Source organism: Lacerta agilis, chromosome 5, assembly GCF_009819535.1.
Source record: "Lacerta agilis isolate rLacAgi1 chromosome 5, rLacAgi1.pri, whole genome shotgun sequence".
Lineage (NCBI taxonomy): Eukaryota > Metazoa > Chordata > Lepidosauria > Squamata > Lacertidae > Lacerta > Lacerta agilis.
In genome coordinates this window covers 40,436,875-40,453,724 of record NC_046316.1, presented here as the reverse complement: position 1 = coordinate 40,453,724, position 16,850 = coordinate 40,436,875, and the positions used below count along the sequence as shown (strand labels likewise).

The following is a 16,850-nucleotide window of genomic DNA, read 5'->3' as shown; positions in this document are numbered from 1 at the left end:
CCACAGTGACCCTGAATTCCTAAGGCTTGTGCTGCCACACTAAAGGAATGACTCCTTGCAAATGCAGAATGGATTCTATGCAATACTTGGAAAAATGTGAGTTCACAGATCAAAGTGATGGAATAAATGCCATTAAGGACTTTATATGCCAATAGTATATTGAACTTGGTCTGGTAAAAAATTGGTATTTGTCCAAGTTTCCTGGCCACCTCATAGATGCACAGCAATCTGCTCATTAAAATCAGATTCTCTCAGAGTAATTGTACAGGCAATTACTGCATTTTTTGTTCGGAACATAAACACACATGAAAGAATTCAGAACATTACATGAGGATAGTGAAACAAGCTGGTTCAAATGGCTCAGTTGGTTAGAGCATGGTGCTGATAACGCCAAGGTTATCAGCACCATGTTATTTGATCCCCATATGGGAAAGCTGCATATTCCTGCTTTCCTGCATATTCTAGCATTGCATGGGGTTGGACTAGATTATCCTCAGGGTCCTTTCCAACTGTACAATTTTATCATTCTAAATCACAAAAAGCTGAACAGAATAACAGAAAATCCATTCTAGAAACACTGTATTTTGTAAGTTAGAGTCTAATCTTTCTGAGCAGCACAAAACTTATGATGACATCAGAACCATCAACATAGCTTTTTAAATATTAACATAATAATATGATTGACTCTGTACTTGCTTGCAGTAAGTACACCAGTTGGAGGAAATCAACTTTTTTGGGAGGTATGTGTGTATAGGATTGCAGTTTTAGTAGCATATTCAGGAGAATCTTACGATATTATTTTCAATGTGCCCCGTTCTTACAGACAAAATAAATTGTCCCATACCTGGTCAACAAAGTATTCAAAGTTTTATTTCCTCAATAAATTATTCCATTTTCAAAACCTTTTAATAATTGCAGAAAACACAAATCAGTACATAACTAAGGATGTATTTACTGTTTATTTAATACAGAATACTTAATAGGGAACAGATTGTCCTGATACTGAAACATGTTTGTAGCCCCTTAACATGTTACTGCAATAATCATTACAAAAAGTGTATAAAAGTAAGGCAAACTGTTACACAGTGTATTATGTAGAAAGTTTTAGCAAACTGACATTTAACTGAAAGCATTATAAAGGTATGGTTCATAAAAATTAACGGCTTATGTCACTCTAATAGCCATATATAGTGTGCTAAATGGTTTACAATTAACAGTCTTATCACCTCAGTCTTAAAAATATCACATGGAAGAAAGTCCCACTGAATGCAGCTAATGGAACTTAACTTCCATGAAAATGTATCAAGGATCAGGTTATCAGCAGTTAAAATATCAGTTGCTACTCTTAATGCAAAGAGTGATAGCACCTTTTGTTCAGAGTCAGTCCTGATGGCAATTCACATTGCATTTTATATGCCTGCTTCATGCTAAAAGAGATACCTAAATGTAAAGTATAATAGAAGAATAAAAGTACTGAAATGTCCTTCCTTCCAGGATGAAACAGGAAATTGTATACTTGCATTATCTTGAGTAATAAATACTATTACATTGGTACAGTTACCCTGTGATGATGTTTGCATGTGATTACAACTTAGAAGGGATATTCAAATCAGATTTATTTAAGGGCTGTATACCCCACGCTTTAACAGGTTCCCAGGCTGGCTTATAAGGTAAGTTCGTTTGGTTTTTTTTCCCATTGCTGCATTAACAAATTTACATTTCCTGATATATAATAAAATAATAAATCAAATTGTATAATTCCAAGAACATTTTTGTTACATTAAAAAACCTACTATAAACGGCAGTAGTTAACAATGCAAAAATATGTCACAGTTGCCTGATCAAACCTGCAACATAACTACCGGTAATTTTACACCTTGATTCACTGAGTGTGTGATGAGAGCTTATTTAGAAGCTAAACTAACGAAGCATATCTGATGGTTTAAGGTGGGGTGGTTAACCTGTGGGCCTCCAGTTCTTGGTGGACTACAGCTCCCACCATCCTTGACCATGCTGACTGGGCCTGATGTAGTTCAACAATATCTGCAGGGCCATAGGTCAGCTAGCCCTGATTTAGGAGCTCTTGACTCATCTTTCACATTCAAATTAATTATGTAAATATTCAAGGTATCTGGAAGCACATGGAGTTCTCAGTTTTATGTAAGCAAAATTCAAAATTATGAACAAGGAGGGATGTGGAAGAGAGCTTGGGATTTTCTGTTCATTTAAACAACAGTATTGATACAGTAATATTTAATTAGAATACTTAACATTTATCTAGCATTCAAAACACTCAGCATAGTTTGGGTAATTCTTATAGGGCTGTTCCCCAAACCCTCCCTACATTGAGGGCTTAAGTTGATTAGAAGTGCCTTGCCTAAGGCTGCCTAAGAAGATTGTGACTGAGGTGATGTTTGAGTTCGAGCTCAGGGATTATGCAATGACAGGTCAGAATCCACAGCTTCTGAAACAATTTAGGACATCTCTGTTTGGAGTAATGTAAGCAAGACCCTAACAGTGAGACAAAGATCAGGACTGAGGAGAGAATTAGTTACCATTATACTAAGAAATATACAAAGGTTTCAATGAACTGAAAGAGGCTCTGGTCTGTTTCAAGACTTGCTCAAAATCTGTTCTGTCATGTCTTGTAATTTTACCAGCATTTTATAAAATGCTGGTAAATCACATCTAAAACCATTGGCCATAATCTAGCACTGAGAGCATGCAGTTGGCCTGTGTTGGGGGCAGGGCAGGGGGAGTCTTCCCCTTCCCCTGGCTCATCCAGAATTGCAACTAAGCAAGCTGCAGTAAAGCAGCAAGTGTTATGAAACACTTAGCAGATATCTTTAGGTAGTACCAAGACAGGAGTGCCTGGTGTGCTCTGGTCCATGGGGTCATGAAGAGTCGGACACGACTAAACGACTAAGGGATCTGACTGTTCACAGTGCAGGAAAGTAATGTATATCTTGGTAAGACTAGCTAGTGAACTTTTCCTTTTGCCATTTTACTATACAGTGGTACCTCGGGTTACATACGCTTCAGGTTACATATTCTGCTAACACAGAAATAACGCTTCAGGTTAAGAACTTTGCTTCAGGATAAGAACAGAAATCGTGCTGCGGCAGCGGGAGGCCCTATTAGCTAAAGTGGTGCTTCAGGTTAAGAACAGTTTCAGGTTAAGAGCGGACCTCCGGAATGAATTAAGTACGTAACCAGAGGTACCACTGTGACATTTGCTTATTTGCTTGAGTCAGCTGCTGCTGTTTTGCTCTACGATTCGCCTGCTCTGTTTATGGCATACCATAGTCTTAGGACAGGGAGTTAAACTAGAAAGGCATCTAGGTTCTTCCAAGTCAATATTTTGTGATTGCTGTATGAGAACAATGTCTAATATTTGAGAATTCACAAAATCATTCTAAACTATAAAGCAGGCAAAGGTACTCAAAAAATCAACCTTTTCATCATTGAATCATTCCTGGGTTTAATTTGTTTATCTGCCATGTAATCCATGTTTGCAAGTTGTGGTTACCAATGCTTGTATGAACCGAAACTGTGTAGCAATGGTCACTTTCCTCCCTCCACCACGAGAGACAGAGAGAGAATACTATTCGACTTTGCAGGGAAAATCTTGGTTGGCAAGTCAGTCACTGCAGCAGACTTTACTTTGTAGGAGAATAATCAACTTTCCTTTGAGACATAATTGTTTTTACCTATTTTTTCTGGATTGCTACCTGATTTTGTTAGGAGGACTACAATGCATGCAAATCAAGTGGCCTAAGGTTTCATAATACAGGTAAATTGAGAAGCAGCCCTAGCAAAGTGACTGAGCACATGCTCTACATACAAAATGTTCCTGGTTCAGTTGAAATTATCTGAAAGAAGGACTGGGAAAGGTCCTGAAGTAATTGCTGCCAGTCAGAGCAAGTAGTCCTGGGCCCAATGGGTATGACTAGGTGTAAGCAGCTCTTTATGTCATTATGTGACACATAAATCTCATCTTACTGAAATCTATTGCGCATATTAAAGTCGAGAGAGAATATCGTGTTTGCCATTGAAGTGTGCTTCCCCAATCCAGTTATTTTCTGCAAATCACGTCAGAAGCTCCCTGACATGAAATGGTTTTCCTTTCAGCTGAATGTGCCAGCCCATAGGGATAAAAGAAATGTGCACAGTAGTAACATTGACAGTGATATGAGAGCTTTTTCTGTACATTGAATTTCATATGGATTTGTATCAGGGTGATGGCTTGTAGACCAGAGAAATTTAAATCTGTTTAACATTCTAATGTTCTAATGTAGGTTCATGTGTGCACAGTACTGTTATTGACAGTAAAATTAGTGACTAAGCCATCACAGATTAATCAACACAGATGGGAATATTCTATTACACAATATCAATTCTGTTACAGAATATCAAGTGAAATACCTTTCATCAGAGACAATTCATACATTTGGCTGAGCGTGAAGAACTGGTAAGTGGAAACATGTATGTGTGAATCAGCCTTAATATGTATGAGATAAGCAGTTGAACTCCACTGAAATCAATGGGCCTTCAGGGCTCCACTGACCGCCTTTGGTTTCACAGGAATGAAAGTATACATTACCTTATCTAATAACACAGATTGCAAAGTTGTTTGAAAGGTGCAGCTGCTGCTTTAAAATGCTTAATTAATTAATTAGATTTCTGATCCACTCTTTACCAGTATGTCTTAGGGCAGGTTACAACTTTAACACACTGTGTGTTGCTTCTCCTTGCTGACTCCACAACAAGAGGTTCCCCTTGCTCACATCAAAATAAGAGGTTTAAAAGCATTTTCTAGTGTGGGAAGCTGATAGATACAAAAACAGCCAGAGAAAGCAAGCTGCCATGAAATTCAGGAGAAACCTAGTGTTTGCTGAAGGCTAATAAACATAAGTATTTGCATTCAGCTTTGAAGTAATCTTGCCTATTTAAAAGGTATGTTACAATCCTTTGTGGAAATATTATGACTGTTTTGTATTATGTGCTGACTAGCATATTGCATCCTTAGTCCAGACATGTACTATTTATATGGCTTCACCTATCTCTCTTTCTGGTTAAAAAGATACTTATGCATGACTAGTTTTACCATGATGGAGATGCACATTAAAATGCAAATTGCATTGAAGGTTTGCAGTGTAAACATGAGAGCAAGAGTCAGTTACAAATTCTGATGCATGTTTTGATGCTCTTTACCCAGCAAATGATAAATATAGGGAAGAAATAGTTGTACAGCAAGGGAGTTGCACACCAGCAACAGAAAAAAAGCTGCCACAGATGGATAGAAGTGACCACTCAAGGTCAGACTGGCTGGAGCACCTACAGATCTACATGGTGATATGCATTTAAAGCCTACCAATCTGATTTCCATATTGCACATGCAGTGGTATACAGTGTGAACTGAGCTGGGTAGAGGAGGATCATGTTCCTCATGTGAAACCACCTGCCTTTTGCAAAGCACAGAGTGTTCATTGATTGAACAGGTCAGTTTTTAAATAGTATTGCTTTAGCTCTTTCATGATCAGGAATAGAAAAAAATAAAAAGGGAATGTACCAACCCCTGCATCTTTTTAAGGCAATCACTCCCGAGGATTTGATTCCTGCTAAATGAAATAAAATGCTACTTTAGTAATAATCAAGTTGGGGTTTCCTATTAATGGCAGTCAAATGAAACAACATGGAGTGAGGAAGTAAAGTACTGTTAGAAAAATAAGCTACTCAAGATGCATGAAAGGTCGAGTCCGAACAGCACCTGCCTTTCATTTAAAATGAAATGCCAAATCCTGTCTTTAAAAAGTTGAGTGCCACCATCATCAGCAACTCTCCTCATTTAGCATAAATGTTACATTGACATTTTCCAGAATGTCTTATTGTGTAATTACTGATACTATAATTTATATCATATGCAAGCTTCAGGAGCAAAACTGTTTTCTACAGATTCTTTTTTGCTTTATTGGTTTTGTTTGTGATGTGGATATATTTTATTTGGTTTGTTCATAAGCATGACTGTGTGGTTGCCTAGTTACAGGGCAAAGTAATTGGGAAAGTTAAATTACTTACTGGAAAAAGACCAAAGGTCCTCAAGTTCTGTTTCTCTGTCTGAAGAAGCACAGACACTTTGGATATCAGCACACTGCATAGGCAAGAGTAATGGCCAAAGGTCTAGGTGCTGGAAGTAGTTATATAGTGAGGAACAAACAATTTGCCAACTTTATGTGGATATGAAAGAGAATATGTAAGCTGATTTTCTTTTGCAGGGGTTGAAATGAGAGTATCACCATCAACTGTGGTATTGGTTCAATACTGGTAAAAGGGAGGGAGAAAGGAGAATAAAGCTAGTTCTAACTGACAATTATGAATATGAGAGGGGGGTTTCCCCATAAAGATGCTGGGCTATAGGTGGAAAGGAGTCCATGTTTGGGCTCCCAATTCTATCTGGGCCATCCCAGTTGCCCCCCCAGCTTGGGCTTTCAAGGTTTGTTGCCCAGACAGCTTCGGTTAGCTTGGCAGTTTCAAAGGTTATAGCCTTGTTTGCTGAATACAAATAAAATATGCATGCTACATTAGAATATTTTCTAGGGCATTAGAAAATTTCAAACTGAAAAATCTCTTTTGCAAATTCTTCTAATTCCAATTGTTTGCAGAAAATCCACAGCAATGTTGCTCAGAAACAGGAGAAAGGGGAAAACCCAGTAAACAATATCTCTAAATTATGATCTACTGAACCACATAGTCCTTGTGTTGCACTGAGAATGCAAATTGCAGACTTTTCAGTGTAATTAACACAGAAATCATGTACCACATCCAACAAAAACAATGAATTTAAAACTGTTTTCTACCACCCACCGATGGATGGGTGAGCAATCACTACCATGCTGTGAAGAGCCTGTTGTTGAACCACCCAGTTGGCTGGGGTTAAGTATTGTGGTCAGAGCACAAGTAACTACTGTAGTGCTGTGTCAGCAGATCTATCCCTCTAACCAGGGTTTGGCAGTGCACAGGATCAGGCCATTTAGAATTTTTAGTTACAACACACAATGATAAAAGTCTGGTTGTATTGGAAAAGCATGTACTTTGTAAAATCTGAATTTTTATGCAGAAAATGTACATCTATTTGATAGAGCCAATGCCTAAGACCTGTTTAACCTAGACATTTAGGTAATTCTTCATTTTGGCACTTATTTTCTTAACCTTCCTTGAAAATACACCCTAGAAGTAATATTTTCCCTCCAGATTCTATTGACAAAATATCAGCCCCTAGCTTTTGAAATTTCACCTGTCTCTTGGTTTCAGCAAAGTTTCAATTCAGCTTCGGTTAACATTCTGTATAGGAACAGGTCCAAACTAAACAAACTTTGAGGAGTTTGTACCAAACATTGAGAAATCTGTAATGGATGGTTCAAGACTGTTTAAACATCACAAAAATGGCTTCCTTCCTAGGAAAACTTGGTTATGGTGAAACAATATCTACTACAGTGCTCTGCACTGTAATAAATATTAAATATAAATTAATAATTTACAAGTACCTGAGCAAAGAAGCACACCACCTTCACACAGCATAGCACCACAGGCAGTAGCTCAGAGTTCTTTAAAATAATGGGTTTTGAACATTAAAAATTCTACCTATTGATATAAAAATATTGATCTCCAACTGGAGATGAAAATAGTGCAAAATTCTGTCTTCACTTTCCAGGATACAAATGATGTTCCATGTTGTCATTTCATATAGGCAGTATTGCAGGCTCTAGGCATATGAAGTGGTTGTTTAGGTGCAGGCCTGTTTAAGAAAAGGGTGAGAAACAGAATAATAAAATTAGCAAACATGCTAATTGTGGAGCAACAGAAATTAAGTTATAAATATCTTGGCTTTAAGGAATTGTTACAGGTTCTTTGGAAAACAGGAGCATTCCTCTCCATTCATTCAGGTCATGTAGGGTTTATTGGCATCTCTTCACCTTAATAATGTCCTTAAGCTGATATTAGTTAAGCTCCTTCCCTATATTTCATGGCAGAGCTTTGGTGGAATTTGTTTATTTCAGGGAATTTTTATCCAGTCCCCTCATGGGAATGTTCTGGCTGATAAGAACAAGCAACTGCAGAAGAGTTGCAGTACCTAAACACATGCTCATTTAGATGACTGAAATAATTTTGTAAGTGAGAAACTAAGCTAGCCGTTGCAGTACTTCCTAGAAGATGTGATCTGCCCTCCAACTCTTCATCCCTGTCCATTGCCCTTGCTGACTAGAACTGATGGGAGTTGGAGGGCACCATGTTGGGTACCCTTGAGCTAAGTTTTCCCAACAAAAAAGAGCCAATTCTAAGATATATTTTATAATACTTTTTAAACATGTTTTCTGTTGGAAATGCACAACTAAACAGCCAAACTAACCTGACAGGGGCAATTTGAGGCACAGGTTTTGGAAGCCCAAATACTTCTGTGGAGGAACTCTTAAACTGAGCAGATTTGTTCTTCTGAGGATCAGCTGGCAAAGGTTTTCGCGGAGGACTTGGCTTGAAAGATTCCTATAATACAATGTAAGTTCATAGAATTGTTACTATAAGATTAATTAAATAGCCATTTTATTATATAATTCTTCAGTCATGAAAGTATAATTTGTTTCCCATAAGTCCTTCAAATCATGCTTTAAATTGAAAGAAACATTAAAATTATGTGGCTCCTCACTATTTCTATTTGTAGAAAATGAAAGTACAGTATTAAGAGACACTATAGTGCTTTAAATTGTGTGTGTGTTTTTTTGGAGGGGGTTATTGTCATTGTTACTATGGTATGTATTTTTGTGCTTTTATATTATAAACTGCCCTGTGATCCTTGGATGAAGGACCATATAGATAATTAATAAATACATTAATACTCAGCTACGAGTGATCACCAAAGAAGAATATTAATGAATACATAAACACCAGACAGGTGCAGAAATGATTCCCTCTGAAGGAGGTCCAAAATTATCTCTTTAAGTAAATCTCTAGTGTATTTTAACCACATGATTTTGCTGTTTCAAAAAGGGGAAACAGTGTGTCCACTAGCATTGTGCTGAAAGCAAAAAAGAAAACTGAGTACAGCTATCACGGGGACACCTGAAATTTACAACAAATTGAACCAAATTGTAGGCAATATGAACAGATTATTACTGGATACAAAAATAGGTATAGCAAGTGCTGCTTCCATTTTTCTTTTAAAGATGGTACCAAGAGATAAGTCTGATGATATCTTGTTAAGAATTGACATTATCATTTCACGAGAGGAAAAAAGTTCAGACTTTACATCATTTTTCAGACTTTACAAGAAAAACAGAAGCTGAAACATGAGAAGAAATATTACTGAAATACTATGTTTAAAAACTTGTAAAGGTAAAGGGACCCCTGACGACTCTGGGGTTGTGGCGCTCATCTCGCTTTACTGGCCGAGGGAGCCTGCGTACAGCTTCCGGGTCATGTGGCCAGCATGACTAAGTCGCTTCTGGTGAAACCAAAGCAGTGCACGGAAACGCTGTTTACCTTCCTGCCGGAGCAGTCCCTATTTATCTACTTGCACTTTTGACGTGCTTTCGAACTGCTAGGTTGGCAGGAGCAGGGACCGAGCAACAGGAGCTCACCCTGTCGCAGGGATTCGAACTGCCGACCTTCTCATCGGCAAGCCCTAGGCTCTGTGGTTTAACCCACAGCGCCACCTGCGCTTACAATTAGCAGTAACATGCTTTGAGAGGGGAAATAGGGGCATGTTTTATAATAAGGGAGAATATTTTATTACATAACCGGGTTTTCCAGTATGAAGAGTATTTATGAAACAAAGATTGTATAATTATATTTATATGATACATGTGACTCCATACATGAAATGAATGTGTGGAGCTGCATGGACCAGCCACAACTACTGCTGTCACCACGTTCCCCAATGAACATCTATTTGACTTTAATCAGAGTTTTCTGCACATGTAGATGCACAAGTGGAGAGTTCTCCTGACTAGTCTGTGAAATGCTGCTATTCACTCCTGTAAGTTTGTGAACTGCCCAGAGAGGTGGATCTTATACAAATCAGTTAATAAATAGAAACAGCAACAAGTAAAGTGCTTCATTCGGAGTTAGAAATTGCAATGTTAGAAAAACAAGCCCCTACCTCAGGTGAGGTTGTCAGTACAATCAGGTCAATATATAGAAATAGACATGAAAATAGGTTCCAACATTTTGGTGATGTGTAGCAGGATGGCCCTTAGAGCTATCATTTGCATTATTGCTAAAGTTCTGTGTGCTGGGGAGGCCTGTTCACTGACCCAGTTTCCCGAGGGAGTGTTCAAGTATAGATCAGATGGATTTATTCCTTTAGCTTTAGATCAGTAACTTTGAAGGCTTTTTAAATGTGTCAGATTTTTACACGTAAGCCAGGAAAATGGTTTTCAATATAACCATTAGCTCTTGTTACTTATGAAAAAAATATTTTTATACATTAGGCAGTTATAAATAGTTCTTCAATATGAAATTCCTGTGGACTGTCTTTGGATATGTAACATAAAAGGGTCATAATATACCCAATTTCACGTGCATTTTTAAACACATGCTTCACTGCAATACCCATATATCTTTCGATAGTTCCAGAGACAAAGGGTCAGACTCAGCTGTGCAAATATTTTCCCCTCTAATTTTAAGCAATTGGGAAAGTAACAATCATGATGACATGATTGCATATGGGAGAGGAAACTTATTTCTTTCCCTGTGGTTTGTTTTTCTTATCAAAATCACCCCTCTAAACTGATCTGGGGAAATTAAACAAGCCCCCCCCCCCACTCAGTCTTGTTCGCACTCTTGTGTGCTTGTCGGAAGTCAATTACACCACTCTTTTTCCCATTCAGCAGCCCCACTGCCCACAGATAAAAACTGTTCTTTAACTTGTTAGTGCAGCTGACTATACTTCTATATCTCCTGCCCGAAGGTAGGAGATTAAAGAGGTGCTGGCCGGGGTGAGTCATCCCTGAGAATTTCCCTCACTCTCCTGAGGCAGGGGACAGCCCATGATATCATGTGCTGTATTCACCTCTCTCTGTAGGGACTTCCTGTCTGTGGCTGTAAAAGCAGCGTACCACACATTGTGCAATGAAAAGCCAGTCCAGTTCCCTGGGTGGATAAGAGCAGAGTTAACTGGCCATTTACCTCCTCCCGTTTATTCCTTATTCTCTAAATGGCTCTTAAGGCTCTAAATAAAATAAAATTGACTCAGTCTCCAGATTACAAAGACATAATATAGTACAGCCATCCTGAAACTGCAAGGGGATTGCATGTTTGAATGATTCTCCATGTAAAAATGCACTTCTTACATTTAGAAAAATTAACAGAGATAGGAAAAGGCAACACTTTCATTTCAGCTTCCCACAGGAAGGGTTTTCTTGAATTATGGGGCAAGGGGCATTCAGATGCTTAAGATGGCATGCATATTGTAAGCACATACATAAAAAAGATGCCACAAAGTACCACAATATAGTGGTGTAGCAGGAAGAGATGTCAGTGGTAGTATTCAGAATGGAGGTATGAACAATAATTACAATTGCTATGAAATCAACCAACAAAGATAACAAAAGAGAGAGATTGACTAAAATGGAGCAAACTATTCTGTGGTGTGATTTGAAGAATCAATGTGACACCTGAATAGCTAGCAATCCAGTTCTGCTCTGGACTGATGGTGGCTGTAGGTGCCATAGAGTTGAAACAGAGAAACACACACACACACATACGTACCTGATCACATCTGGGTGAGGGGCTGGCAGGCAGCAACCTTCTGGAAGTGGGCTGCAGACACGGTAATTCACACAGGGGTGGGACAATACGCTCTGGTGGGCTCAACCGTGGTGTATTCTGTGTCTTCACAGGATTGCTAACATTATCTGTGTGATATCGTTGCAATCCTTGTGGATCATGTCTCTGCAGATTCATAAAACCATATTATACCAAATCAATTATAGTTTAAGCATGATGAGGCCAAAGTTTGGCCTTTTTAGATTTCACTGATTTGAGTGAAAGAGAGAAAGCAAGAGGAGGTGATTGGGGGGAGACTGTGTGTTCTAAGTATGAGATTAACTCTCCCACTGAAATCAATGGGACCTAAAATACTTAACTTTCAGTGGAGTGGGTCCCTATAGTTCTTCTCAGACGTATCTTATAATTATTAATAGGTGTAAACACTATTGCTTTCAAGATTGTTTTTAACTGCCACTTGTTTCATTTTTAATATGGCCACTTTACCTTTCCTGAAGCCAAGGAACAACCAATTAAGTTTCCAGAAGCTTACTCAAACACTAATCCTTAAATGTTGGAAAGCATTGCCCCTGTCTGAGATGGTGGCTGCAATCCACAGTCGAAATACATTTATTTATTTTCTCTATTTTCTCCATCTGTCTAGAACTTAGAGACCAAAGTGCATTTTTAGGCCCAGATGGTTTTCCTTTTATTTCATGTATTAATAGAAATATCCAAAAATTTCACTATTTCATTATATCACCCCATGTAAAAATACTTCAAACTTATGGGAAATATTTTTATCAGCAATACTTTGTGTGAGAACCTACCTTAGGTGTATTCAAATTTCGTGACTTTTTCACCAGATTTGTACTACTGCGGGTTGAGATAGGAACGTGATTAGGTTCAAATGAACTGGAAGGCCTTGCTGGAGTCACAGACCTGAAAAACATACATGTGTGTATACTTTTAACAGATAATTTTTCAAAAAAAATCTTTACTTTCTTTAGTAAACAGTGAAAGTAAAATCCATCCACCACACTTGCAGCAGGAATTAAAAAAAAAATATTGATTTTTTTTTGTTTAGAGCCACTAGTCTGTTAAATTAGCTCTTGCAATCTGTGGAAATGCTGCTTTACAACACCCGAGAGACTCTTCTAATGATGCTGGTGCTTAAGCTGTAATGACCTCAGCTATGGATATTGTGGTTCATTCAGTGGACTAGAAACAACAATGCTACTCCAAGGTTTCAATATTTCAAGCAGGCCAAAATAAAGGCAAACTTCCCTTTTTAACTGCTTATCCACAAATTGAAATAAAAATCTGAGAAGTGATCTTAGAAAAAGGCAAGCATGTAGTTTTCTGAAAAACCCTCTCATATGAGGGCCTTGCCACCTGTGCTAGTCTGGCAATGACCCCCATTTGATGCATGGGTAAGCAGCAGAAAGTGAAACTCTTATTTGCCCGGAGCAGGGATGAACAGACCCATTAAGAGTCTGGTCCATCCCAGTTCTCAAAGGGGACAGGACTAAGCCCATCCCATTCTGAAGAGGAATTTTAAAAACCCTCCTAGAAGCACACACCTAAAAGCACAGTTAAATGTTCGCATACCTCCATTCTCCCTATTCCCCCTTTTAAAACCTTTGAAATAGTGTTTCCAGTCACCTAAAAGCCTGAGTGCTAGAGCACAGGACTCATTGTGTGCCTTGAAATTAACGTAGAGTCCCTGTGGGAGGGACAAGGCTTGATGATATTCTATTGCTCCCAGTGGAAATTGTATGGGGAGACAATGGTTGTCCCATGTAAGCACTTGGGACAGTGCTGTGTTCTCTGTACGATTCCCCTTGGGAGAAGCAAAACATCCTCAATCTCAGTATGAAGCAGCAGCCATAAGAGGAAAAGCTCCTTTCCCACTGCTGTCCTTGAAGATTTTTAGACTTCAGCGTGTAATAACCTTGTGTGATCTCTATCATGGTTCATTTTACAAACGAGGGTACTTATATATCATACCTTAGTTTCTCTATTGTAGTCTTCTTATTAATAAAGAACAATCTAATCAAGATCTTCCTTTTGATGTACATAAGTGAACCAGCAACCAGAAGGCACAGGATGGTTATGAGTAGCCCTATTATTAAGCTTCTTTTATCTGAAACCAAACAAACAAATCCACAGTTCTTATGACTGGACCAGTCTTGTCTACCTGATGTCCGCAGTATAACTAACCCTCACTCAAGAACAAATCTTTTGTTTTAGTCAGCTAACTTGTATATTAGGAGAAGTGGCATGATTGCTGCTACCCTGTGTCTCTTTGCTCCTATAATGTAGGAATGCAAAAATTACATGGGACTGTGGAATTACATGCAGGAGCCATGCAGAACTACCACTATTGGACCCACCCCCCTCAACCACCTTGAAAATGGTGTGGCTCTTCTCAGATGAGTCCATTTCTCCAACTTCATTTTCACATCCCATGTTACTACTGTAGCAGAGTTTAGTAACTCCATGGAAAAATACTGTGGGGAAATAAATGGCAACCACGCTGCTCCATAGCAAGAAGAGGCACTGACACCCTCCACACCTATTCTTGCCCTCGTTTTTTGGGTATATCTGCTGTAAATATTAATGGGGGTTGATAGGAAACAGGAGAAAATGGGTAACAGCAGGACATCCCACAGCACTTTTCTTCAGGGCAGAGCTTCAGTAGTAAAAACTAAACCAATTGCATGGAACTCAGAATAAGCAATTAAAAATAAATTGTCTTCACATAACAACTCTCTTGTATATTATTTGAGGTGTCAAAAAGATATAGCAAGCGTGTGAAATAGTTTTGAGTAAAGCTCACCAGATTATTTACAGATTTTCAGAGGCACAGCTTTGTTAGTCCGTTGCAGAAAAAACAAGTTTTGTGACTGGCATCTTAAAGAATAACAGATTTATTGTAGCGTTAAGCTTTACTTAATGTTTTTAAGATACTTAAGCTATAGTTCTATAATTTTTTTTAATCAGACACAGTTGATGCACAAATACTCAGATAATAATTTAAGCCACTTTAGTAAGGGGTCAAGTGTAAAAGAACAATTAGCTGCTGTAGAAACCCCTATTTTACAAAGCACAGTTTTGTCATTGCAAACAGATTGTTAAAGTAGCAAGACATGTTAATATGAAATGCAGCTCTTCTAAAAATAAAACGGAGCATAAAATCAGTTCCCCCTTTCTAGCTACTGCAAATAGCATACAGTTCACACACACACACAAAACCATTATATAGATTAGCATCCCCACATACTATGGCTATGGTACACATCCCTGGCTTAAAATGCAGCTAGATTATTTCTTTTTCTTAATGTAGATCAAAGCAGGTTAGGTAGGGGGAAATCTGCCAAAACACAGTATTTCATAAGAAACATCAGGGCATGTACAGGATAGGTATGGATTGTGGCAAACACAATGTGCATACTGCTTCCCAAACAAGTGGGGATGAACTAGGTGCAGACAAAATGGGAGTGTACGCAGACTAAATTCATTACTTGATTTATTTACACTCAAGTAGAGCTAAAAGATCTCAGATATGCTGATGACACAACCTTGATGGCAGAAAGTGAGGAGGAATTAAAGAAACTTTTAATGAGGGTGAAAGAGGAGAGCGCAAAATATGGTCTGAAGCTCAACATCAGAAAAACTAAGATCATGGCCACTGGTCCCATCACCTCCTGGCAAATAGAAGGGGTAGAAATGGAGGCAGTGAGAGATTTTATTTCCTTTGGTTCCATGATCACTGCAGATGGTGACAGCAGTCATGAAATTAAAAGACGCCTGCTTCTTGGGAGAAAAGCAATGACAAACCTAGACAGCATCTTAAAAAGAGACATCACCTTGCCGACAAAGGTCCGTGTAGTTAAAGCTATGGTTTTCCCAGTAGTGATGTATGGAAGTGAGAGCTGGACCATAAAGAAGGCTGATCAGTGAAGAATTGATGCTTTTGAATTATGGTGCTGGAGGAGACTCTTGAGAGTCCCATGGACTGCAAGAAGATCAAACCTATCCATTCTGAAGGAAATCAGCCCTGAGTGCTCACTGGAAGGGCAGATCCTGAAGCTGAGGCTCCAATACTTTGGCCACCTCATGAGAAGAGAGGACTTCCTGGAAAAGACCCTGATGTTGGGAAAGATTGAAGGCACAAGGAGAATGGGACGACAGAGGACGAGATGGTTGGACAGTGTTCTTGAAGCTACCAACATGAGTCTGACCAAACTGCAGGAGGCAGTGGAAGACCGGAGTGCCTGGCGTGCTCTGGTCCATGGGGTGACAAAGAGCCGGACAGACTAAATGACTAAACAACAACAAGAGCTAAAAGTACAAGGGATGTGGGTGGCGCTGTGGTCTAAACCACGGCTTTTCCGTGCGCTGCTCTGGTTCGCTGGAAGCGGCTTAGTCATGCTGACCACATGACCCGGAAGCTGTCTGGACAAACGCCGGCTCCCTCGGCCTATAGAGCGAGATGAGTGTTGCAACCACAGAGTCGTCTGTGACTGGACCTAACGGTCAGGGGTACCTTTACCTTTTAGAGCTAAAAGTTATCCAGCAGTAAGGGCCCCTCAAAGCTGGAGCTGGCCCTGTCAGTAGGACTGCTCTAAAATGAGTTTAGTACAGTGGTCTAATTTGCTTGTTGAACTCCTGTGTGTGTGATTATTACAGCAAAGGTCTCTTTCTGTCTCTTACAGTTCCCCTTTTAGTCAGCTATATCTTGCTGTGAAATTGTAACGCCACTGCATTGATATGGATATTATGATGATGTCACAAGCTCAGCATTACAATTCATTACAGGAACTAGTATGCAGTAAATGCAATCTTATTTGCTTTTCAGTAGCACTGTTCATACAAAAAGTGATATCATTTCCAAGCCAAATCCTAGCTGTATATGTAAATGTCGGTTGGATTCTTCGGTAACATTAGTTAAACTAGGAGTACAGCCACAGACATCAGAGCGTGAGATAAAGCTGAAAGAGGGAAGTCGAATCCTGTGGAACTTCAGGCACAGATGAACCAAATCTGATGCAGCTGTTGCTGTAGAAACCTGAAGTGGTGCTGTC

General features: G+C 39.0%; 1 protein-coding gene across 4 annotated transcripts in view; it reads right to left on the bottom strand.

The window, feature by feature from the left end:
* Nucleotides 1–6,902: 6,902 nt before the first annotated feature.
* ADAM12 (ADAM metallopeptidase domain 12) overlaps nucleotides 6,903–16,850 on the bottom strand; it is a 185,546-nt gene continuing 175,598 nt past the window's right edge. For all 4 annotated transcript variants that reach the window (XM_033149428.1, XM_033149427.1, XM_033149429.1 and 1 more), the window contains 5 exons: nucleotides 13,771–13,906; nucleotides 12,591–12,702; nucleotides 11,764–11,946; nucleotides 8,408–8,541; nucleotides 6,903–7,795 (listed from right to left, as the gene is read on the bottom strand). In XM_033149428.1, coding sequence (XP_033005319.1) covers nucleotides 7,735–7,795; nucleotides 8,408–8,541; nucleotides 11,764–11,946; nucleotides 12,591–12,702; nucleotides 13,771–13,906 — 626 coding nt within the window. In that variant the 3' untranslated portion in view covers nucleotides 6,903–7,734. The remainder of the gene's footprint in view (nucleotides 7,796–8,407; nucleotides 8,542–11,763; nucleotides 11,947–12,590; nucleotides 12,703–13,770; nucleotides 13,907–16,850) is intronic.